The sequence below is a fragment of the Populus euphratica genome, unplaced genomic scaffold (assembly GCF_000495115.2).
Source record: "Populus euphratica unplaced genomic scaffold, PopEup_1.0 scaffold17.1, whole genome shotgun sequence".
Classification (NCBI taxonomy): Eukaryota; Viridiplantae; Streptophyta; class Magnoliopsida; order Malpighiales; family Salicaceae; genus Populus; species Populus euphratica.
Genome location: NW_011499884.1, coordinates 889018 through 913732, shown reverse-complemented (window position 1 = coordinate 913732; position 24715 = coordinate 889018). Strand labels below are relative to the sequence as shown.

At 35.8% G+C, this 24715-nt stretch overlaps 4 protein-coding genes and 1 long non-coding RNA gene across 12 annotated transcripts; 2 read left to right on the top strand and 3 right to left on the bottom strand.

Annotated features, from left to right (window-relative positions):
• Positions 1–2230: 2230 nt before the first annotated feature.
• On the top strand, positions 2231–8313 carry LOC105129982 (E3 ubiquitin protein ligase DRIP2-like). Its single transcript, XM_011032280.1, has 7 exons — positions 2231–2736; positions 3417–3516; positions 4181–4571; positions 4701–5146; positions 5248–5298; positions 6487–6559; positions 6979–8313. The coding sequence occupies exons 1-7, from the start codon at positions 2619–2621 to the stop codon at positions 7150–7152; spliced, it is 1353 nt and encodes a 450-aa protein (XP_011030582.1). The 5' UTR covers positions 2231–2618; the 3' UTR covers positions 7153–8313.
• A 231-nt stretch (positions 8314–8544) lies between these two features.
• Positions 8545–9476, bottom strand: LOC105129983 (PRA1 family protein D-like). Its single transcript, XM_011032281.1, has one exon. It carries the CDS (start codon positions 9283–9285, stop codon positions 8740–8742), a length of 546 nt encoding a protein of 181 aa, XP_011030583.1. The 5' UTR covers positions 9286–9476; the 3' UTR covers positions 8545–8739.
• A 2051-nt stretch (positions 9477–11527) lies between these two features.
• On the bottom strand, positions 11528–13832 carry LOC105129981 (uncharacterized). Of its 6 annotated transcripts, none has more exons than XR_843164.1 (3): positions 13279–13832; positions 12888–13139; positions 11528–12193 (listed from the first exon to the last, which is right to left on the bottom strand). It is a non-coding gene; the product is annotated as an uncharacterized LOC105129981 (long non-coding RNA). The 6 variants fall into 6 exon arrangements; XR_843165.1 differs by having other exon boundaries at positions 11528–12174; XR_843168.1 differs by having other exon boundaries at positions 11528–12021.
• Positions 13833–16073: 2241 nt separating this feature from the next.
• On the top strand, positions 16074–18772 carry LOC105129980 (Tetratricopeptide repeat (TPR)-like superfamily protein). The gene has a single exon (XM_011032279.1). It carries the CDS (start codon positions 16181–16183, stop codon positions 18461–18463), a length of 2283 nt encoding a protein of 760 aa, XP_011030581.1. The 5' UTR covers positions 16074–16180; the 3' UTR covers positions 18464–18772.
• A 1639-nt stretch (positions 18773–20411) lies between these two features.
• LOC105129979 (DNA-directed RNA polymerase V subunit 7-like) lies at positions 20412–23538 on the bottom strand. Of its 3 annotated transcripts, none has more exons than XM_011032278.1 (2): positions 23187–23538; positions 20412–21225 (listed from the first exon to the last, which is right to left on the bottom strand). In XM_011032278.1, exon 2 carries the CDS (start codon positions 21196–21198, stop codon positions 20668–20670), a length of 531 nt encoding a protein of 176 aa, XP_011030580.1. In that variant the 5' UTR covers positions 21199–21225; positions 23187–23538; the 3' UTR covers positions 20412–20667. The 3 variants fall into 3 exon arrangements, with proteins under 3 accessions (XP_011030580.1, XP_011030577.1, XP_011030578.1); XM_011032275.1 differs by having other exon boundaries at positions 23247–23538; XM_011032276.1 differs by having other exon boundaries at positions 23297–23537.
• Between the last annotated feature and the right edge of the window lie 1177 nt (positions 23539–24715).

Genomic DNA, 24715 nt, shown 5'->3' with positions numbered 1-24715 from the left:
CTAATCACATAAATTTTAAAATTAACAATTATATAAATTTTCAATAATCTTAAAGTTTGTAGTATTCAAATTAATGATCTCTAAAAAACAAATCTAAAATCTGACCAATTAAATTACATTCTAAATGAACAAACTCAAGTTCTCCTATAAATTTATTAAATAAATATTATTAATCATTTAAATTACATATCACACTATTTAGTCATTTTATCAATTTTTTTCTTAAAAACAAATTACTATGATTATAAAACAAGGAAGATTTGTTTCATTTAGAGGGAGGAGAGAGAAACATTTTTTTTTTATTATAAATTAGATGGTAACTATAATTTTTTTATTGAAGTGTTAAATTAAAAAAATCAATTTAACAAAACAATAAAAACCCTAAAAGAATAAAGAACAAATTATATATATATATATATATATATATCACAAATTGAGATTGAATAATGAAATTTACAACAAATATTTTTTTTATAAAAGAGTCAAGAATAACAATTAAAAATAAAAAAATAAAAATTAAAGTTGAAATATTAATAATTAAAAGATAACTCTGAAATTTTAAATAATCAACATAAATTTTGAAGAAATAATAGAGAGAAAAAAAAAAATCTTGCGTAAAATAAACTGTCTCACTTCCACCATGCTCCACCCTGTTAGAAAAACAATCTCATGAAATAAAAATTAAAGTTGAAATATTAATAATTAAAAGATAACTATGAAATTTTAAATAATCAACATAAATTTTGAAGAAATAATAGAAAGAAAAAAAAAATCTTGCCTAAAATAAACTGTCTCGCTTCCACCATGCTCCACCCTATTAGAAAAACAATCTCATACCACCATGCTCCACCCTGTTAGAAAAACAATCTCATGATAATTTCAATAACATAATATAAAATAATTTTTTATTAATAAAAAACATTGCACGCGTTGTTAAAAGAGACTATTAGCACCTTTCATATGCTATTTATTTTTTTATTTTAATAATATTTTTCATTTTTCCTCTATCAACTTGAAAATATATAAATTTTTTTTATAATAAATAGATAAAAATAATTTGGCTCGACTTTTAAAAAATTGCTTTTAAGCTTAATTGAGTGATTTGATATACTAAAAAATATATTCTAAATGTTAATTTTAAAAATTTTGATTTTGAGTAATTTCATTGCATTAAAAAAATCTGGTAATCACCACTTGATGATACAAAAAGATGGAAACACCCCCAAAATTAACCAAGGCAATTGTCTTTTTTTTCTTAAGAACAAAAAAGTAATTACCACTAATTCTCGATCATAGTTCCTTAATCTAAACTATACACTCTAAACAATTATCTCTAACTGGTTATTCTTTTTCGCTGTCATCAAAGTGTTTTTGACAAGATCATTGTACAGATATTAATATTGTAAGAAATAAACTTGTTTGTTTACAAATAACCAGCCATATATATATATATATATATATATATATATATATATATAAAGTTAGACAACTCCACACAAATCGAAAGGACATTGCTAAACAACGGCATTGAAATGAGGTTATGATAATCATACAATTCTATGTTTGTAGAGACATCGACGTTGATAGAACGTGAAATTAATTAACAAGAGGTTAAATATCCATCATTAATTAGTTATAAAATTATTTAAATAATTCCAGTATCCATCATTAATTAATAAATTATTTAAATATCCGAAAATAAATGAAAGGTTTCAGCATTACTTGCCCATTAATGACCGTCTATTTTAGCATAAAACATCAAGTTTTCTTCTGGAAAAAGTTTAATATTTAAACAGAATCCATTAACAAATCGAGACATGAGTGCTCCAAGCCTGGATATATAAGGTAAGTAACTCAATTAGGGATTTTTAAAGATTTAATTAATTAGGATAAATAATGTTTGGAAACTCAATCTAAATTTCCTATATAATGAAGGACTTGTTCAAGGTTTCTCCGAAAAAGTTTAGTCACTTCGTCTCGGGAAAAAAACATAAAAACAGGCATGGTTAACGTAAGTAGTGAATTAAAGTTTTTTTTTATATAAAAAAAATGTTTTGAAATATTTTTATTTGTTTATTTTTTAAAATCTAATTTGATTTAAAAATATAAAATAAAAATTAATTTAAAACTAAAAAAATTTCAAAATTTCAAAAGTATAAATCGACAGCAATGCTTAAACAATATTGTCTTAGTTTTGTCATGTAGGAGGAGGCTGTGCGATTGTATTCGAAAACATTGAGAGCCTCGAACAAAGGCCATTACCAGTGTCCAAATCGAACAAGACCAGCCCTCTCTTCTAATACTCCAAGATTTCACTCTCTCCATTTTTTTGTTTTTATTAATAATATCGCTCTCTTAAATTCCTTTTTCTCGCCCACCAAGCACAAAGCCACTGCCAAAAGAATTTGTCTAGAATCGTTAATCACCAACCCAGCCCAACCACCACCCTTTCTTCGCCGATTCTTGCTTGTGATTGTCGTGGTTTTTTCTTGGAAAAGAATAAATAACTCTCGTGATTTGTGGGGTCTTGATTACATGCACCGTGTGGGGTACGTGAAACAAGGGAGAGTGTTAGTGGCTTAGTGAGAACCCAAAGGCAGGTGGTGGTGTTAGCGAAGATGGTGTTAGGCCAGGTGGTGAAGGTTCAAAGACAGGAAATAGAGGCATGCATGACCTGTTATCTTTGCAACAAGCTCTTCAGAGACGCCACTACTATCTCTGAGTGCCTCCATACTTGTGAGTCTCTCTCTCTCACTCACTTCTGTGTGTGCTTATCTTCTTCTATTGTGTGTTATTCGATGTGGTTTCTTTGTTTTGTTTTAGTTCTTGTTGTGGGCGCTTAATTGTTAGTTCACGTAATCTGTGTATCATCTTTTATTGTTTGGAGTTAAGCTTGGTTTATTGCTTTAATTGGTTATTTTTGTGATACGGAGAGGAGTGATCGAATGCGGTTTTATGATCTTGTTTTTTCTTCATTTTGTTTTCTTGGTCTATCTTTGCTCAATGGATTGGGAGTTTGATTTTGAAATTAAGGAAAATATTGAAATTTGATTGGTAAATATAGCCTTTTCTTTTGTGTTTGAGCAACGTATGATGTGAGCTTACAGTAAATTTGTTTGCTGAAATGGTAAAATTTTAACATGGGTTTGTTCGAAGCTTTTGCATGGTCGCTGTGCTCTTCAAGTCCATCAAAATCGTCATGTCCTCGATTAGTTCATGCCGTGTCAAGTGAGAACAGTACTGTGTTTGGGGGATGATGAATAAAGGTTTTGCATTTGTATTTTCCTTCAGAAATAGTTTCTTAGTGTTCTATCTTTTAATCAGTCTGTTTTAAGTGTGTCTTGCCTGAATGTTATATACATATTCTCTCACCGAGCATATATCTGATGCCTGCTTCATTTTAATTTTCGAAACAGTTTGCAGAAAATGCATATACAAGAAGATAACTGATGAGGAGTTGGACAGTTGTCCAGTTTGTGATACTGAATTAGGTTGTTCTCCGCTCGAGAAGCTCAGGTATTTGATCATCTTGCCAAGTTTATGCCACAGCAATTTTTAATAAAGCATCTTTGGTGCATGCCGTGGCAAAACAATACATAGCTGTTTCTGATATAGTTGGACTATCGTATTACACATATGGAGGACGTATTCGAATGCTGTTTTAGTAGTCTCCATGCAGTGCAAGTGAAATTATCTTAGGGTGCCAAAATGATTGACAAAGGAGGACGCTATTTAATCACTGAAATGATTTTCTAGACATTCTCTGTCTTTTCCAACTGCAGAACCAATCCTTGACACTACTAATTAATGCATTTGGAAGGAAGACATCAAATTTCCAAGTCAATTTATTAGACATTTACACCAAACAGTAAGTACATGCTGCAAACTGTAGACATGCAATGTGACACTAGGAAATCAATTATCATGCTGCATGTTCCTGGGCAGCATCCCTGCCCTGCCACACATGTAGGATGCATAATTCATTTATTAGGATTCTCTGATATAGAATCTTGAAATATTATGATTGAACCTGTGCCTCAACCTGTTTATACGGCACAGAACAATTAGAAGTCCAATTTCAACTTGGAAGACAACCAAAATTGAGAAACTGGTCATGGATTTCACTACAGCAGCATAGTCTTGGTCTGTTTTAACTTTCATTCTTTATGTTAATAAACAGGGCAGACCACAGCTGGCAAGATTTAAGGGCCAAAATCTTCCTTTCCAATAGAAAGAAGGCCAAGGAACCTGAAACAGTGTCCTTGGTCCCAGAAGGCGTGCCCTCGGTCCCAGAAACTGCGCCAGCAGTCCCAGAAGCCATGCCAATCCAAGAAGCTGATCGCCCAGTTCCATTGATAGGTAGAAGAAAGGAGAGATCTCTCTCTTCATTGGTAGTCAGCACACCTAAGATATCCGTCAAGTCTTTTCTGACGGGAAAAAGATCAAAACCTATTGCCAGAAAACGAGAATCTCCTGTTCTCATTAAGGAGCTGGTTAAGAAAGTGGACGGTTACTATGAGAGCTTAAGCTCGCCCGAGACTTTAAGCAAAATTGCACAAAATAAAAGGCAGGTAGAAATGGTTAAACTTCAAGATTTCTTGCTAAAACTTTTCTCACCTTTTTGTTTTGGGTCCTTTGCAAATGACGTGCCTTTCCTTTGATGCGTCGTAATTTCCTGTGTAATTATTTTCATGGTGTAGAATTCTTCTACTGCCGAGTCACCCAAACAACACAAGCCTAATAAAGTTGCAGAGGATGGTGTTAAACCATGTAAAGGGAAAGCTGATTTTTGGAAACCCTTAAATTGCTCGGTTGAAGCTTCAAGCAAAACAAAGTCTAATAAGTCAGAACTACAGGAAATTCTTGTCCAAATAAAGAAGCTTGATGCCCAGGAGAAAGCTCAATCACTCAAAACCAGTGTTAAGGAGCACGGTGATAAATCGAAAGTTAATGGTGAAGAATCTAACTTGACTGCATCGCCTTCAGTTTCCGTGAAACCTAGACGGCTGCAAGGCATGCAACAAAAAAGAGCAGCTCCCTCTGAGGGGTTGAATATTCCAGCACAGACTATTGTCGATGCAAACAGTAAATGTGATACAAGATTTAGTCCCATTTGGTTCTCATTAGTTGCTTCTGATCATGAGCAGTGAGATTTTGTTTCTTAACCATTACTAAAGATTCAATGATGATTGGCCAAGCAAGCCATGTCATGTTGTTAAATATTGTTTCTTTTTGGCATAATTTCAGGGGTGGAAGTGCGCCCTTGCCACAGATATCTTCGTGCTACTTGAGGGTTAAGTGAGTTTCATTAACCCCGCTGCCTTGTTTATATTCATAATGTTGGTTTGCTTGTCAGTGTCCATTTTGCTCTTGAGTTTTGACATAGGCTCCGGTTAAACCATGTGTTTTATCGCCACCTTTCTTCAGTTTTGTAAAAAACATTCCGTGGTTTTCATTTATGTGAAATTGTAATTGCATCTATGCTAAGTTTTGTAGATATATTTTCTTAGCGACAATGACACTGTATCTTATCTGATGTTTTCTATGCGCACTTTGATTTTCCTTCTATTTGTTTTGGTTACATAGAATTTCCCGTTGCTTATGTTGTAAGCTTGATATCCTTTTGTTTCATCATAATAGCATGATGTCCATTTCCATTTACAATTTATGGCTTCGATGAATATGTACTTCCAGGTACACTCCAGAAAAACAAAACTAATCACAGCCTAGAAGTAAATTATATTTATGACTCCTGTGCTCTTTCGTAGCTATTCCCCAATTTCTTCGACTCTACATAACTATGAAATTCTGTGAAGAAAATAGATTGAGAAAATGATGTTGAAAGTCCAGGAGCAAACACTCTTTTCGAATATCAGCAACACCTGAAACCATGTTTTTTAAATTTTGAATAGGGAGTTTTGCTTCATTGCTTTAATGGGCAGTTGCAACTACGATTTTGTCTGTGAGGTTTTGCATGCTTAGTTATGTTTAAGTTTGTGATTGCACACTGGCGGTCACAATCAAAATAGGGGCACATAGCATAAAAAACATATTGGTGTTGTCCTGTGAAAATGAAGCCAATCATCATATAATCGTGAAGTATTTTAATTGATTACATGAACTCTGCATATCATACCTGATGTTGAATTTCTTTTTCTAGGCCATAATTTCATTTAGAATCTTAATAATGATTATTCTGAAGTATCAGTGACTTTAAAGTAGTAGATTTGCTTCAAAAATTCTGCTTCTGTTCTGTTCCATTGAAAAAATAGAACTCAACTGTCTGATTTCATGTCATCTGTGAATGTTAATATATAGAGCATATTTTAGTCTCTATCTTTTCCCTTCCTGTGGTTATTTTTGTTTATATTCTGTTCTCACCTGAAGTTTGCTTTATACCAAGAACCCTTTTCTTTTTTTCTTTTTCTTTTTTAACAAATATACCAACAACTATTTTGTTGATCAGTTGTTGCAATTTTATTGTAGGGATGGTAATTTGCCAGTTTCATACATAAAGAAGTATCTTGCCCAGAAGCTGGGTCTTGTTAGGGAAGCTGAGGTAACTTCATATTTGTTCGTTTATCATGTTAATCAATTTGTGCATATAAAACTAAATAATCTTATTTCTTTCAATCCCTCTTCTTTTCCTATTGTAAATGGAAGTGGACAGCATTTCTTTTTCTTCATTCGTAGATTTCATTCCTTTGAACTTGAATGTCCAAATTACTTTCTGTGGTTCCTATATTTCATCTTCCATGATGTATGACAGGAAAAAGGCTTGCTACTCTCTTTGTTTTTGATACTGTCCTTTAACAAGACCTGCAACAGTTTTTGTTATGATGGAACTGTTTACCACCAACCATCCATCCTTGTAAAAAATAAATGCCGGTGAAGTGTACTCCTAAATTATCTGAAGACTACTGCCTAGGGAATTAAGGAAATTTTAAAACACCACGAGTAACGCTCAAGTTTCCCCAGGTGGAGATTTCAATGCGTGGTCAGCCAGTGGTTTCAACGATGCAGCTGCATAACTTGGTAGACTGGTGGTTGCAGACAGCTTCAGCATCTGAAAGAATACGGACAACTGTGGGCGGTTCAGCTAAAGATTTTGTGATGGTTCTCTCGTATGGTCGCAAAGCTCATCCTCCGTAAACATCTTCGCTTCAGCGGCGAAATGCCATCTCTTGCAACAGTGATCTTGGTCAAGGTGGTCGGAAACAAACAGCGTGTTTTGCATCATCGTGAATGCACAGCCGATGAATTTGCTAAAACCACTCTGCTTTCTCTCCTTTTCAACTTTTCTTGTAAGGATAGTAGACATAGTAGAAACTATACAAAAGTTGTAGACGAATATGGATTGTTTATTTTATTATTAGCAGATTTGGGGATTCTGGACTAATGCCTGAATCCATGGATTAAATTTAAAACAGTTCAATGAGGATTCATGCTACTAGCCGAAGCCAAAGCCAGGTTGGGCATGACCTTAGAAACATCTGGTTGTGCTGGGCTAGAATGGTCAATTGGCGACCATTTTACATAGAGTAAATTAGGTTCATGCTGAAGAGCGAGGAAAAAAAACACATAAGAAATCCCTGTCTAAGATAAGAGCAACTTTGATGTGCAATTGGCATATACTCCTTCCGCCTTTTCCCCTATTTATCCCTCTTGTTCGGTTCATGACAAAGAAGCATACAGACATTGTTATTCTTGACATCAAGATTTCAGACCTCGAATTGGAAAAGAAGGTTTGTGTGATAATTTCAAAATTCAAAGCCAGCAACATTCTGCCTCTTCACCACAAAAAAAAGACAACGATACTCAATTGTAGATTCTAGCTTATCCAAAGCCAAGGAATCAAGGCACGTAAATCATCAATATAGGGGCTGTTAAAAAGAGAAGAAGCCGTTACTGTTTACTATGCAGGATGTTGATTTTACGTCCTCTGATATCTGAAAAAAATTGTAAATATTCAGGTTCTGGCTAAAAGCAAATCTCAAGAGAACAATTGCAACCTCTCAGTATCTGCAGCAGCTGCTTAAAAGGAAGCCGGTAAACAAGATGCAAAGCAGATATATTTGAGATTTACTTTTAGCCATAAATCAAGGAAATGAATAAATAAAATTCATGTATAGCAGGGATCATCTTGGTCCCAGATTTCAAGTCGAAGCATGATCTCGGTTCCATGTCCTACAATAACAGATAACATCATCATTAACTTGACCTTGACGTCCTAAGTTTTCAGGCTTGCTCCTGTGCTTTGATACAGGTATGAAGCAACAGAGAAACATCAATCAACAAAGATCATGCCCACGGGATGGGATAGAGAGAAGGTTCCTGCTAATCTCCACATAATGCAAAGACTAAGCCATGGCAACTCAACACAGCAGCATCACCAACACAAGTAGCGAAAACAAAAAAACTGCATCAAAATCCATTTGACATGGGTAAAAAAATGTGAGTGATTACCTAAAAGTAAATGTGAAGTACAATTTTTGATTAAAGTCGTCCGTAGTATCCCCAAGCACTGTAATTTAGACACGGACCAAAAGAAGCATAATAAGTTGATAACTGGGTATGTAAGTCATTCTAAGCAAGAATTAAATCATCAAATCACCATAACAGAGAAGCATGCAATGCCATAATTACAGTCAAGATGACATTAATTAAGCTAAAACCAAACAATTCCCGCTAAAACCAAACAATTCCCTTTTCTTTTCTTTTCAATCCAATTAGGCAAAACTACAAGCCACCAGTTGGAGGAGCATTGTAGTCACCATCATCATCAGAGAGCAAGTTGGCATACGGCGAGGTTTCAATATCGTCAGCAACAAGATCATCCGTACTCCTCAACGTAGCATGCAGAAGCATCAAAACGACAGCGATCCCACCACCAACGACAACATTCTGAAAAACCCCACCCCACATCACAACCAAAAAGTCAACCACAAAGAGCACAACCAACACCATCCAGTCACTCACTTGATAGCCCAAAAACCAAAGCGGCTCCTCGCGAGAGAAATAGAGAGAGAGCCAGGCAATTAGAGTAATGAACAAGGCGATTAGCACCAGAGGATGGATTAAGAGGGATAAAGAGAGGATTATCAAGAGGATTATGGAGTAATTAACCGAGAAATGAAGGACGTTTTGGGTTATCCTTGTGGTGGTGTCGTGGATTGAAGAGGGGAGGTTCAGTAAGGTGAGGTCTAGGAAAACGGACCATGGGCGTCGACCTGATGTTAAAGGTTTTGTGGTTTCTTTGAAGAAGCTAGACACGAATTGGGACATTGTTGCTCTGCTGCTGTTGAAGTTTTTTGAATTGTATTCAAAAATCAGAGGAGTTTCCTTTGAGTGGGAGGAGGAGAAATCAGAGTGCGGAAAGGAGGCTTCTTGTTTTGTTTTGCCTTTCAAGGCAGGCAGGCAAGAGCAACACCTTCTTTAACTAGGTAGACGATGACTTTGACTGACTCTCTTCTTGTAATATTGTGGGCTTCGTGTACAGACTAAAATTGACGCGAGGCCCAACCCATCCCAGCCCATGTTCTAGGAAAAGAGACTAGATAACAGCACGAGTTTGGCAGGTCTTCCAGGCTTCATCGTCTTCAGTGTCTCGTTTCCTGACCCAAAATTAACAGCTTAAGCTTGAAGAGAGCATCTTTCTCTGGGAACAGAATCCCTTTTAAGTGATGAGAGAGAACATGAGATTCAATATCGCTTCATTATTTTCTCGCACTGTTTTCTTTCATCAACCTAGCTAGTGTGTGTGAGCTAGCTTGTTTGCTTAAGGAAATTAAGTACATGGAAAGCTGCCTTCCCATGAATCAATCTTCACAAACACACAGGCAGTTCCAACACCTGGGAATGAAGTTGGATTCCCAAAACTAAGTGAAGTTGTAAGTTTCAACCATTCTGCTGGTGGCATTGCCAGGTATGGTAGCCAGATAGGCGTTACAGAGACATGGAACCTGACCTTTACCGAGCTGCCATGGATGGAAAGGCTGGTCTACTCCGGAAAATGCCAGACCAATTCGACATTCAAGCTACGCAACCAAGAATAAGTTCCTCCACACTGCATGCAGTTTGGTATGTTAGAATGAGTGGAGATAATCCTTGACTCGAGTTCGTTGCTTTTGCATCAGGTGAATGTGCAAGGCGAAACAGCTCTTCACATAGCAGCCAAGAGAGGACATTCTAATGCTGTTCGGGTTCTGATAGAGAGAATGAAAACGACTTACCATGATGTGGAAATGGGAATGGGAGCTGCCAGATCATCGATGAAGATGGCAAATAACAAGCATGGCACTGCTTGCATGAAGCTGCACGAACAATCAACTTGATGTGGTAATGTTGCTGGCTGAAGAAGACCCTGAGTTCCAACATTCTGCATAATGTATTCATCAAGTAGAACCAGTGGAGCTAAACAGCATAATGTACTCATTAAATCCATGACGTGATATCGATCCACCAGATATCATTAGATCGAAAACCAACACTTCGATCAATCTCGCTCTTCTCCCACCATCTTCTGTCATCATGTGAATTTCAAGAAATTCGATTCTCTTCTTCAGAACAACCATCGCTTTTATCAATCACTAACAGATCACCTTTCTAATTTCGTAGCATTGTTTCTTTTAATTTCTTGTTATTTAGCACCCCACTTTCTTTGGAAGTCGAAGCAAGATCATACGATTCTCATCTTCAAGCACCTCTCCTTTATTCTTGGGCCCTCCACTTTGGTAGTAGAGCATGAAGTTGACTCCCTCTTTGTTTTTGCCCAAATGGTTTTGATGTTTTGAGCGTTTCTTCTAGCAGGAAAAAGAAATATATATAAAAAAAATAACATGAACACGGCACGCAGTAAATTTAAGGGCCTTCGTATGACAATCTCAAACAAACACAATCACTCTACCAAAACCTGCACATATACGATGCAGCACATTAGCAGAAACTGTTCAGGCAAAATGCTAGATTCAATTTGCAGGTAATAGATAAACTAGTATATTCTGAACTTGGAAACGATAGCTTCACACACCTGAGAACAAACAGAGCAATTGAGCTGCAGACATGGAGGGGGGGGGGGAATTATTGCATTTAAGAATTTTTTAACACTAGAGAGCTAGTATAGCTGCCTTCAATCCAGAACCTGAAATCATCTCAAACTAATTAATGTGTCATTTTATGCTTTCTCTCAGCCGTGAGGGTTCAGAAGCTAAAATGCTTCAAATGACGTGCTAATTTTTTGCATTGATAAAGTCCAACATGCAAAGAAATCTGCAATTAATTGATAGTGATTATGGAAAGATTTAATTAGTTTAACTGCAATACGATATGGATGGCATCACTAGCATGGTAATAAGTAAAATACTCGAGAGGATTATCCATGAGGTAAATCATAAAGGCTGTCTTCCTCTGTGACATCATCAATGATTCATTTGAAAAGAACACGACTGATATGTTTTGCAAAGGCTATTCCAAGCGCGTGATTTCAGTATTAATTTCTATCACAGTACCATGCCGATGACTTCCTATCTGTAAAGAGTGCTTCGTATGATATATGAAAGAGCTGCGAGAGCAATTATACATGTCTACTTAAATTCAGATTGCAGCATCTGGGGAAAGTAGTAACAACAACCTAACCAAAGATAGGAAGTGCGGGTGGATTCTAAACTGATTCAGATGGAGGAAAATGTATGCTCCATTCGTGGTGAAACAAGCAAAGCAGACCAAACTCATGTTTTTACATGCGTCGACTCTGAACTATATAAGGCGGCTGCAGAGGTGAAACTGAAACCTTTCTGGAATGTACAAATCAACTCCAATGCCTGGTGACCCCAAACAGAAACACAATTCTCCATATTTACATCACAGCCTTATCTAAGAAGATAAATGAACCAATCAATAGAGTCCCCGAGATCAGTAAAGCATGGTTTTCATCAGTACCACAAAAGCTGCAATATCCCTCCCCCATCTGCCAAAACAAAGTCATCCCAATTTCTCATGGTTGTTCTTGACAAGTGTCCGTCCCTGTTATTGCAGACAAATTCCAACGGCGAAACTCCTTAGCACATTGCAGCTAGATATGGGCACCATGCAATAGTAGAATTCCTTGTTGCAAGTGCAAAAGGTAGTCGAAGACTTGAAAGGAGTACGGAGAAGCATGACAGATGCTAAGAATGACTACCAGAACGACACAGCCCTGCACAGGGCAGAGCGGCATGATCATATTGCAGTGGTGAGCAAATCGACCAAAGATGACCCAGATTTTGTGTATGCTGCAAATGATGCTGGTGAGACTCCACTCTACATGGCTTTAGAGAGGGGATTCAAAAACATGGTGGCTCAAATATTAGGAACTTGCACAGCAGCCACTTATGAGTGCCCTAATGGCAGAACAGCTTTGCATGCAGCAGTGTATTACAATGATTAAGGTGGAGTATTTTTCCGTTGTCTTTGGCTAATTAATAGGGGCATTATTTTGTAAAATAAATCCAGAAGAAGCTGTTGTACGTACAATCAAGATTATATTGTGACACTTGTTTAAGATAAAAGCACATTAATATCATATGTTTTTTGTAGAATTCAAAAGAGTACTTGGAATAGGTAATCATGCTTGTCGAAATTCCCTAAATAATGCATGCATAAAAGGGTAAATGAATCCATATATAACTTTCAGAAGTGAAGGTATATACCATTCCTTTTCTTATTATGCCTTTATCTATCCATTCGTTGTTTTCTTTTTCAATTTTGCTGTAGAAATGACAGGGATAATTCTAGAGAAAAAAACTAGATTTGACCAAACAAGCAGACGGCTTCCCCTTCATTATACTGCACACTTGGATTATATTTCAATTTTGAAATTGTTTGTAGAATGCGATAAATTTGCTGCTTACATCGGTGACAAGAAGGGAAAAGGACAGCTCTTCACACTACAGCAGGCCGAGGCCATGTACTAGTGATGAGAGAGCTCATATCACGCTGCCCGGATTGTTGTGAGCTGGTTGACCTGAAAAGTTCGAATGTCCTTCACTTTGCCGTGGAGAGCCGGAGGCAGAGGAGTATCTCCATAAAAATCTATGGCTCGGCACCCTTTTAAATCAGAAGGATACTAGGGGAACACACCTCTCCATTGCCTTGCTGCATCCCTGTGAGAAGATACAACCTTGTTAGAGAACAGTAGGGTGGATAAAATGGCAATCAAGAAGGAAAATGTGAACGTCCAGGATATTGTTGGAGCAAATGATAGTAATTTACTAAATGCCTAGGTAAGCCTGCGTAACTTACGGGGACATTTCAACAACAAGAGTACTGGACTACAATTGTTTTTCAATTTCTTTTGCTGCGCTTAAAGTTATTCATATGCTGTCTGCAGATAGGGATTATTCAACAGGGCCGGTCTTGGATCAAGTTTGCAAAAGGTTATCAACCTGGAATTGGATGGACATGCTGAGAAGGAAGAGGAAACCATCAATACCAATAGATGAAGGACATTACAGCAAGAAGGATGGTGACAAGAAAGTAAATGATGAAATTGATGACAGATACTCAGAAAACAAGAGATACTAATTTGATAGTAGCCACGCTCATATCAACCGCGAAGTTTTCTGCAGCTTTCACGTTATCTAGGGGTTACAGAGGCGACAAAGGCCCAAATCCAGGTTCCGCAATCCTAACAAGAAAGACAGCTTTCCAGGCATTTGTTATAGCGGGCACCATAGCCATGGTTCTCCCGGGTTCTGCTGTATTTTTGCATCTTTCTTTGACAGTGATGGAAGATCCCACACGAGGTATCTGGAAGATTGCTTTCGCGGCTGCTCTCACCTTTTTTGCCATAAGAAGAACGGAGGAAGAAATTTTTTCTATCCTCAGCTATTAAATAAATATATAAATATTTTTTACGAACAGCAAAATTTTAATTTAAATATATTATCTAAAATATTAAAAAATAAATTTAAAAATATATAAAATAAAAATAAAAATAAACTTACTATTAAAATTATATTCTTTCATATTTTATAAAATATAATTTATCTATAATCGAATCTGAATGAATATTGTAATAACCCTTTAACCAGGATAAAATAACAATTTTATATTAATTAAAAAATAAAATAATTAATTTTTTTTTCAATTCCTTCTTTTTTCACTTGATTTTTTCTTGGATTGGTGTTTTATAAATTGGAATTTATAAATTTACAAAATTATTCTCTCACTTTTTTGTGTTTTATAAGTTGGACTTTATAAATTTATAAAATTATTCTCTCACTTTTTTTATTTTTTTATATTTTTCCTTTACTTTTCTCTATTTCGATCTAACCATTTATTTTTTTTATTTTACTTTTGCCTAATCGGCAACATATAAAAAGAAGGAAGAGCTTATTTATTTTTTTAATGGTAAATAACTATTTTACTATACTTTTCTCTATTTCGATCTAACCATTTATTCTTTTTTATTTTACTTTTGCCTAGTTGGCAACATATAAAAAGAAAGAAGAGCTTATTTATTTTTTTTAATGGTAAATAATTATTTTATTATAAATGAGTCGTTTTTTTTTATTTGACGGTTTTTTTTTTCTATTAGCACTATCAAGCTCTGTTTATTCTAAAATTTTAATTATATTTTATTTAATATATTTTAAAATTTTTCATAAAATTTGATTGAAAATTACACCCAATAACATAAAATTTTAATTATATTTTATTTAATATATGTTAAAAATTTTCATAAAATTTCAGTTTAATCTATTTGATTGAAAATTACACCCAATAACATACATAAAACTGGTCAAATTATGATTTTTCATTAAATTTTTGAATTTCTTAAAAAATTCTAAAATTTTAACCCAAATTAAAATATCATATTAAAAGATTTCATATAAATTTTTAAAAAATTTTAATAACTCAATCAAAAATTAAAAATTATTTTTATATAAAACTAATTAAAAATATTGATAAAATCTTTATCTACACTGCAACCCACCCCAACCTTCAGCATACCTCCGCCCATGGCCATAAGCGCTATGATGGTTGCATTTCACCATATAATAAAAAGACAACCGCATGTGCACCGTCACCCTGTTTGTTTGATTTTTTTTATTTTAAATTAATTTTTTATACACAATTTTAGATTGTTAGGATATATTAATATTAAAAATAAATTTTAAAAATAAAAAAATATTATTTTAATATATTTACATAAAAAAATATTTAAAAAAATAATATAACCAAAAAATTCTAAAAATAAAAAAGATTAATTTGGCATGACTCAGGTGTGAATAAAAAACTTAAAAACTGATTAAACTGAAAAAATCACAAAATAAATAATTAAAAAAGCCAAACCATAAAAAAATTGATTAATCGAATTAGAATTTTAAAAAATCAACCTGTTCGGTTCAATTTTAATTTTATAAACTTAAAACAAAAAACACCAAACTGAGCCAAACCTAAAAAAACCGAATTAAACCTATTTGAACCAATTTTTTCCCTGAAATAACCTAACTAATTGAATAGGTTTTGATTTTGGTTTTTTTCAAAAAAAACTGGTTTAATTTTTTTAATAAAACCTAGACCAAATAAAAATTAATTATCTCTACTATGACTTCTAGAAATTAAATTTATAAAAATCATACACAATAAAATTACTAAATAATATTCGCGATAGAGCTCTCCACATCGTTTAATTAAGATTTTAAAAAATGCTTTGTAGCATAATTAGCCATCTCTTTTTTATAGGCTCTCATAGAAAAAGATATTTTCACCCAAAGTAATGCCTTTATAAAATAAAAATTATCTTCGTAGTATTCCCGAAAACAATCCATTTATCATTCAAGTCAAACCTTATTTTAGAGCCTTGCCTCTACTGTTTACCCCAAGAAAAATTAATAGATTTTGGTGGAACTTTGAAGGTGGCACTACTATGAGGAGATTAATGGGAAAACAAAAGATTAAGGAGTTGGCTGTGAAATCCATTAAACTTGAGGGAGCAAAAGTTTAAGGAGTTGGTTGTGAAATCACTTAAAATTGAGGGATTAGTTTGAATAAACCCACAAACTATTGCTTCACCTCCCTTAAACCCTAGTGTCAGCGTAGCATCCCTGTAACCCTCCCCCTTCTCTTACTCTAACAGCTCCCAGGAAAGAACATAAAGTAGTTATTTAGACCTCTTTCACCATTTCCCACAAGAAAAATGGGGTACCATATCGCTTTTTCTAAACCATTTCAGTTAAAACCGAGGGTTTGTCAAATCTCACTCACACCCTACCTCCATTACTGCACTTCAATTCCAGCTCCAGGTGAAGATCCTATCTCCCCTAACCCAGAAACAACCGCATCTCCAGGCCCGAAACCTGACCCAATCACCGAAACCCCAAATGTGGCTCAAGAGAAACAATACCAGCGAATCCCGAGAGCTAAGCAGCAGCATCGAAGCCCTGAAAAACTAGAAGATATAATTTGTAGAATGATGGCTAATCGGGACTGGACGACCCGGTTGCAGAATTCGATTCGAGCTCTAGTGCCCGAATTCGATCATTCTTTAGTTTATAATGTTTTGCACGGAGCTCGAAAGCCCGATCACGCGCTCCAATTCTTCAGGTGGGTTGAACGGGCGGGTTTAATTCAACACGACCGCGAAACCCACATGAAGATTATCCAGATTTTGGGTAGATATTCTATGCTTAATCACGCCCGTTGTATTGTTTTAGAAGATATGCCTAAGAAGGGTTTTGAATTAGATGAGGATATGTTTGTTTTGTTAATTGATAGTTATGGTAAGGCTGGGATAGTTCAAGAATCTGTTAAGATGTTTTCTAAAATGAAAGAATTAGGTGTGGAGAGGAGTATTAAGAGTTATGATGCTTTGTTTAAGGTTATTGTGAGGAAAGGGAGGTATATGATGGCCAAAAGGTTTTTTAATAAGATGCTAGATGAAGGGATTGGGCCGACTAGGCATACTTATAATGTGTTGATATGGGGCTTCTTTTTGTCAATGAGGTTGCGAACTGCAGTCAGGTTTTATGAAGATATGAAGGTTAGAGGGATATCTCCGGATGTGATTACTTATAATACGATGATTAATGGATATTATAGGCTTAAGAGGATGGAGGAGGCTGAGAAGTTGTTTGCTGAGATGAAGGCAAAGTATATTGCACCTACTGTGATAAGTTATACGACCATGATTAAAGGATATTTTGCAGTGGATAGAATTAATGATGGGTTGAGGTTGCTTGAAGAGATGAAGTCGGTTGGTATTAAGCCTAATAATGTGACTTATACGACTTTGTTGCCAGATCTTTGTGATGCTGGGAAAATGACTGAGGCTAAGGATATTTTGAAGGAAATGGTGAGGAGACGCATTGCACCCAAGGATAATTCGATCTTCCTGAAGTTGTTGAACAGTCATTGCAAGGCTGGGGATTTGAAAGCGGCTGTGGATGTGCTTGATGGAATGATTAAGTTGAGCATTCCATCAGAAGCTGGACATTATGGTGTCTTGATAGAGAATTTCTGCAAGGCTGAGGAGTATGATCAGGCAGTGAAGTTTGTGGATAAGCTCATTGAGAATGATATTATTTTAAGGCCACAGAGTACTTTGGAAATGAAATCTGGTGCTTATAACCCAGTTATTCAGTATTTGTGCAGCCATGGACAGACTGGAAAAGCAGAAATCTTATTCCGGCAGCTGTTGAAAAAGGGTGTTGAGGATCCTCTTGCCTTTAATAATTTGATCTGTGGGCATGCAAAAGAAGGAACTCCTGATTCTGCTTTTGAACTTCTAAAGATCATGGGTAGGAAAGGAATCCCCCGAGATGCTGATGCTTACAGGTTGCTTATCGAGAGCTACTTGAGGAAAGGTGAGCCAGCTGATGCTAAAACAGCTTTGGATAGTATGATTGAAGATGGACACCTTCCAGAGTCATCGGTATTCAGGTCAGTGATGGAGAGTTTGTATGAAGATGGTAGGGTTCAAACTGCAAGTCGTGTGATGAAAAGTATGGTGGAGAAGGGGGTGAAAGAGAACATGGACTTGGTTGCTAAGATTTTGGAAGCTCTTCTCATGAGAGGTCATGAAGAGGAAGCCCTTGGACGCATTGATCTCCTCATGAGTAGTCAGTGTAATGTCAATTTTGATAGTCTTCTGTCCATTCTTTCTGAGAAGGGCAAGACCATTGCTGCTCTTAAGTTGTTAGATTTTGGATTACAGAGGGACTGTGACATAGACTTTAAAAGCTATGATAAAGTGTTGGATGCTCTCTTAGCAGCAGGGAAGACTCTCAATGCATATTCAATTTTGTGTAAAATTATGGAGAAAGGAGGAGTCACTGGTTGGAGGAGCTATGAGGATTTGATTAGGAGTCTTAACCAGGAGGGAAACACAAAGCAGGCTGATATACTCTCAAGAATGATAAAGGGAGGTGATAAGTCACATGAAAACAAGAAAGGGAAGAAGAAAGCTTCTGTTGCTGCTTAATTCCATTGCTTTTTTTTCTTTTCTTTTCTTCATTTAGTGGTCAGAACTTTCTTGAACGTTTTGTTGAAAATGATTAGTACTTCATTTTGAGTAGAATAAGGTTTTTAGTAGAGCAATGTAACCTGACCGTTTGTTTATTTTGAACCAAGGGGTGTTATACCTCATTCCCTCTTACATGGATCACGTTTCATTCTTTGAACTATTGTAGGCGAGGAGAGGTGGATAGTCTAGCAGTGGAGCTGCTTATGTGTTTATGTGTTGGATTTTCATCAAAGCATGTCATGTTCTTGTTATACTGTTTTCTTTCAAGCAACAAGTGTCATCTTAATGGTTATTGTGAGCACTTGGAACAATGACTCTTAGTTGCAACTTCTGCGTTACACAAACACTTAACACTTAGAAATAATAAATTTTTGCTTTTATCTTCCATTTACCTGCTGAGAGGGTACTTTATTCAGTTGAAAAATGAATAGAGCAATGATATATTGTGAACTTCTTTATTTTGCGTTGTTTTTTTCCCCTTTCGATAATTAAACTGTATGATTATGTTTGGATTATAGAACTAAAGAAAGGAATAATATGTTTGAACTTTGAAGTGGTACTTTATAAAGGATATGTATTGTGTAGAATGGTTATGAATGTAAAGGTACGCTTGATCTATTCCTTGTTTAGATATCAGTTACTTTTATGATGGTTTTACAAATACAAGACCATGAGCTGTATTTATGAGATTGGGGCTTTTGAGAGGGTTTTTGGAATAATCTGGAGAGATCATTATTTGACTCGTCTGTAGGAAGATCCTTATCCTCTTCATGAATTCTCGTAATGAATTCCTTTTTTTTCACTTAATGGTCTGCATTTAATGTATGCTCCAAATTTACCTTAATGATGTTATAGAGGATTTGCTGATTTATAATGATGATAATTTTTAGTTAATTTATATGTAGCCACCCTTTACCCAGCTCTTTTCCACAAAATCGCCTCCCTATGAATTTCCCTTGTTCTAGATTTAGCGGGTGCTGCGTTGTTGTTTGGTTAACAGGAACAGGGTACACCAAAATTTTGACACCGGTGTGGAAAAACAATGTGGAGTTCTCATGATGAGAAGGACGGCACTTCTTTCTGAAGCAGGATCTGGGGTTAGCCCCAGACAAATTTGATATAGATTCTGAAGTAACCTGATTAATTGTTTTTCAAGATATCAAATGCGGGATGCTTGTGGCGTGTGCAGTGAGGGGAAAAGTCATCGGTTTCTGCTTTGCTTGCAATAGTGAGGCTATGAAATGGGTAAATCTGCAGGTCAGAAGAGAGATTCATTAATACATACATGATACGTCAACCTTAAGGTTTTCGATTTTGATCATGTCCTGGATACTCTTTTCCGGTCTTTTGAATGAATTGTTCTTGTTGAAACTAGATTACCCTTAAGATTCATTGCCAAATTTTACTGGCGAAGTTTCCAAGTTGTGGAACCATAAACCAGGCTCCAACACTATAATGAAATATTCAACCAAACAACTTTGAAGGATAGTCAATCAAAGAAGTTGCACCTCACAGCAAGAGGGCAATCAGCCGCGGCATAATTCCACATTTGTGGGACATGTTAGAAATTCTATTCCGCATTGTGTAACATGAGAGCTCTGCAGCAAGGCGGTTGCATTTTGAATGTACACGCGCTACCCAATTGTGTTCAATGGGCAGGAAGACTCCCGGACAAATATTTGCTTACTCTGGTTGTGACTGGAGTAAGCTCAGAAAATATTTGAGAGAAGTAGATTGAAGGGAAACTAGGCCAATATAGCTGAGGCTAGTTTTAAACTTCACAAAAGGATAAAATATCATTGACCACCTGCGCATCACCAACTACTGAGTTTCGGTTCTCAACTTTCCCACGCAAAACATGAGATCAAAACAATATAAAAGCTAAGAGAATCGGTACACAAACACATCAACAAAAGATGAGATGTCCTCGAATTAATTATACTACTTGTCAACATCTGCATACAGAAGGAAACATCAAGTTGCTAAACATATAGTCTAGCAATCAATGAAGTTGCAAGAATTCCAAGACAACAGTCACAAAAAGGAGCAGAGTGGCACAAGGATATACAATACTACAGAAACAGCCAACAAGCTGGCAGTTAAACTAATTTGATTAGAAAACTTCAGAAGATATGATACTCCAGCTGAGTGCAAGATAGAACTTAAGACACCGGTCCAAGATAATCACCCTCTAAACTGACCAGAGCCTGGAATTCCCTTTCTGCCTCTAACCATTTTGTTCCAAGCACAACAAAACGAACCACCACATCCTTTTCAATCTTTGACGTCTTGTCATTCAAGAAAACTGGATTTTCTCCAGGCACATAGCGGTAATCTAGCATTTTCATACTAGAGAGATAGATGTTGTCAATTGGCCCACATCTCAAGAGAACCCCATGCTTGAGCACCTTGTGAACAACCCCCTCTAAGATCTCCCCCTTGAAAATCTTGAAGGTGATACTACTGAAAACAACAGGAAATAGCACATCCCCTGTCTGCTGCCTGACTTTTCCTTCCCCTATGCTCTCCAAAGTTGAGACAGCAAGATAGTATCCGAGATCTTTGGTGGCCCGTTTTTTAGCGAAGTCATCTAAAAGGCAGACAACAATTGACCTTTGGAGCATTAGTCCTTTAGCATCCAGGTTCTCAGCAGGTATTATAACATTCCAGGGCAACTGCACTTTGAGAAACATCGTTTTTCCTTTTTCCACTTTTTTCACCTGTCATGAACCAAAAGGTAAGAAATAAATCAATCTCAGTCTCAGTTTTGGAAAGGACTCCTGAGGTGCAAATTAGAGACTAAGTACACTATCTAAATCTTATTTCACAATGCACCATACATAGAACCCAAACAATATATTAAGGACCAGTTATTCAACTACCACTATTTGAGGATAATTTGTCACGTTTTACCAAACTTAAGTGGCACCACCTAAAATGTTTTAGATATGCTAACAAAAAATAATGGAAAGAAGAAACCAAGAGCATAGCTTTATGAAGAGACTCCTAGCAGACAGACGATTGCAAACCCAACCACAAAGCCATACACACTACCTCTTGAATTAACTAGGTAGCCCCATCCATTATTTTGGTCCCCCAGGGTTTGCACAGATACTATTATTAACTAAAAGAAATTTTTAAAGAAATCTATACACATGTTACTAGTCAGCTGACTTAGGAGAAAACATGAACCAGAACAGAAACCACAAAAGACAGCAGCATGATTGTTAAACCCAAAACTTAAAAATGCAGTTGGAACTTGGGGCCCACTTGCGCTCAACATCCAGAAAGGCATGCAGTGGATGAGGTTGAATTAAACACCATTTTAGCCACAGAGCCCATAGGCAGACTTTAAACCAGGCAGCCATTAACTATCTCATCCTTTGCTCACACAATCAAACATCCCCAAGGTTTCAGAGGGGAAGTTCTCCATCCAAGTCAACTATATTGCCTTGGAGTGAAGAGGAGAATAAATTTCAACTCCTTGATTTTACGGTAAAAGTAAAACAAAGGAGAGAGCACTGAAAGTAAGAATAAATTCAAAAGAGTAGAGAGGGATCAACATATTGCAATAACCCTAAGCTTATTTTAATTTTTTGTTTTTCAAGTATGCATATGCCTGGAGTATGAAAAAACAACAAGAAGAAACCACTGCACCAATCAAAGGATCAGAAAATATAGATGGTTTTCTAATAGTCTTGCAGAAAATTATAAGTCTTAACTACAGCAAGTTCTCCTACATCAGACTAGAGCGTCAATTGCCTCTACCTAGTCAACAAAGGTATTTGCAGTTCTTCTATACAACTCAACTCAGCCATGTCTTAGCTCCGATAAGAGCTAAACTTTCTATCACTCAAGTAAAAGTACTTCAAAGTAATGGTTGAATCATCATATGTTTCAATTGTTTGATACAGGTATTATGGTTATTGTTTATGTGCAAGTGTCTTTGCTAGCACCCCCAAAAACTGGTGAAGGGTTTCAAAATCATTTACACCACAAACCCTGGCACAGCCTTATGTGTGACTCCGTTTTAAATCTATACTTTCAATCTAAACCCAAATTAGGTCTGTCACTTGTGTTTTTGCAGTGTCCAGACCACATGCACAATGATGAACCACATGTTAATTAAGTTTTATAGACACACGTTCCTATTTTCTGATTTACATGGGCCCAGCATTGAATCATATCAAAAGAAAATTGCACGTATTTCTGAAACCAAATAACTCCATTCATTTACGCATTTACATAACAACAGGTATTTAGAGTCCTCTCCTCTTCCAGGTAAAGCATAATTAACTAATTCAATGCACTCATCAGTCCCATTCAACCAGACAATAACATTGCATTTTAAATAAGAAAGCACAGAAATTTGATTAATAGCCTCTTAACTCATCCTCATTCAATTTAATACAACATTTTCATAGTTAAAAAAGTCCAAAATAATAAGCTCTTGATATTTCTTGCCTTCTTGACTTCTCTCGTGTTGAAGAAAAACAGATATGACAAAAAAAAAAAACATACCCATAAACCTGGCTTTAACCAAAATTCCTTATGAAAAAAAGTAACTCCGGACAACAAAGAAAAAATTTACAGAATTGAAAACTAGGATGCTCCCATATGAAACAAAGACAAAACCTTTACTAAATTAGTTCGAAGCGGGAAAATAGAAAAAAACACTAACTTTCGCTTAATGAGTGCATCAAAATAGACGAACATCAAATGGGTTTCAATAATGGAGAACCTGAACTCGTCCTAGATGATAAAAGAGAGCCCTTGTTGTTGTTGACTCACCGAGTTGTAACGCGTTCTCCTCCTCGGTTCTTTCTCTTCCCAGTTCACAAGGCCTCAGTTGGCACTGGTGCGTGCCCTGGTAGATGTGTGCCTGACCATTTTTTTTGTTTTGCGCAGCGACTGTCTGGGTCCTACACAAACGTCTTTATGTAGTTATGGTGACAGAGAATTTGCATCCAGTTGCTTCAGGCCACGTCAACCTGCAAAGCGCTTTCTGGCATTTTGGTGACGATGATTTTACTATTAGCAAATAATAAAGTAAGTTTTTGAGGTAGAGTTATTATTAAAACGACACATTTATCAAAATAAAAATCACAGTAAATACGATTAGGTGCTGTTTGAGATCATATTTTCTTTCTATGTTTTTATTTTTAAAAATTAGAAAAAAAGCATGTGGAAATTTATTTTTTTATTTTTTGTTTTATAAAAATAAAAACTGACATCAAGTCTTCTTTAAAAAAGAAAGTGATTTTTAAAAATTTTAGAATTGATTTTTACACTCCAAGTTTAATAACCTGTGAGTTAGGTCGGGTTTGTGACGTTAGGGAATGGACATGCATCACCTAACCCAAGATGCACAACATCGGGCCTAGGTTGGGTTCCTAGCACCTAAGGTCGAGTTTGAATGCAGGGCTCGGGTCGGGATCGAGTCTAGGTGTAGGGGTGGAGGATAGTACACCTAAGGATTGAGCCCGGACTTTCGTTGGTCAAGTCTGTGGATTGTCAGACATCTAGGGATCGAGTAAGGACCGGGACTATGGTTGGGCCAGGGTCGTGTCTTTTGCATATAATTTCAGAACGCTTACGATTCAGGCCATAGCAGAGATGGACGCCTCCGAGGGTAAGGTCAGGACTAAACAGGGGAGAGGGCAGTACGCCTTGAAAATGAAACTTAAGTTTGCATTCTTCTTTCTTTTGAGTTTTTTTTTTTTTTCATTTTCACTTTGGCTTAATGATTTAATTAAATAAAATTCCTTACATATAAAGTTTAAAAAATCTAAGGATGAGAATAAACCTTTTACACCATCAGCAGCCTGTGATCCCGAGGTATTGTTATATTATATTTTAAATTTGGATAGCTTCAATATTTTTTCTAAAAGTTAATTAAGAAGATATGGAATTAATTAAGTGTAAAAGAAGGCATAATGGTTTGAAACTTTAATTTATTAGGTTATTGTTATCAGTATATTCTCCCAATTTTATCATATGCCCCAAAGTCATTTAATTTTATACTTAGAACAAAAAATAATGACCAGCTTTTATTACCTTGGGATTCAAAAGATATTACAAGATAAAGATGTTGTTTTAACCAATTGAATATTGCCATAAAATATATTTTAAAGTGATTGATATACCATATAGATTTTAAATTAAAAATTGGGTGATAATTAAAATTTAAAGCTCATTAGACTATAGTAA

Excerpts from the sequence above, each read along its gene's own strand:
- LOC105129979 (XM_011032278.1), bottom strand. The coding sequence starts at position 21,198 with ATGTTTCTCAAAGTGCAGTTGCCCTGGAATGTTATAATACCTGCTGAG.
- LOC105129980 (XM_011032279.1), top strand. The coding sequence starts at position 16,181 with ATGGGGTACCATATCGCTTTTTCTAAACCATTTCAGTTAAAACCGAGG.
- LOC105129982 (XM_011032280.1), top strand. The coding sequence starts at position 2,619 with ATGGTGTTAGGCCAGGTGGTGAAGGTTCAAAGACAGGAAATAGAGGCA. Across the intron at positions 5,147-5,247 it reads GTTGCTTCTGATCATGAGCA|GGGTGGAAGTGCGCCCTTGC; the intron begins GTGAGATTTTGT and ends GCATAATTTCAG. Across the intron at positions 5,299-6,486 it reads TCGTGCTACTTGAGGGTTAA|GGATGGTAATTTGCCAGTTT; the intron begins GTGAGTTTCATT and ends ATTTTATTGTAG.
- LOC105129983 (XM_011032281.1), bottom strand. The coding sequence starts at position 9,285 with ATGTCCCAATTCGTGTCTAGCTTCTTCAAAGAAACCACAAAACCTTTA.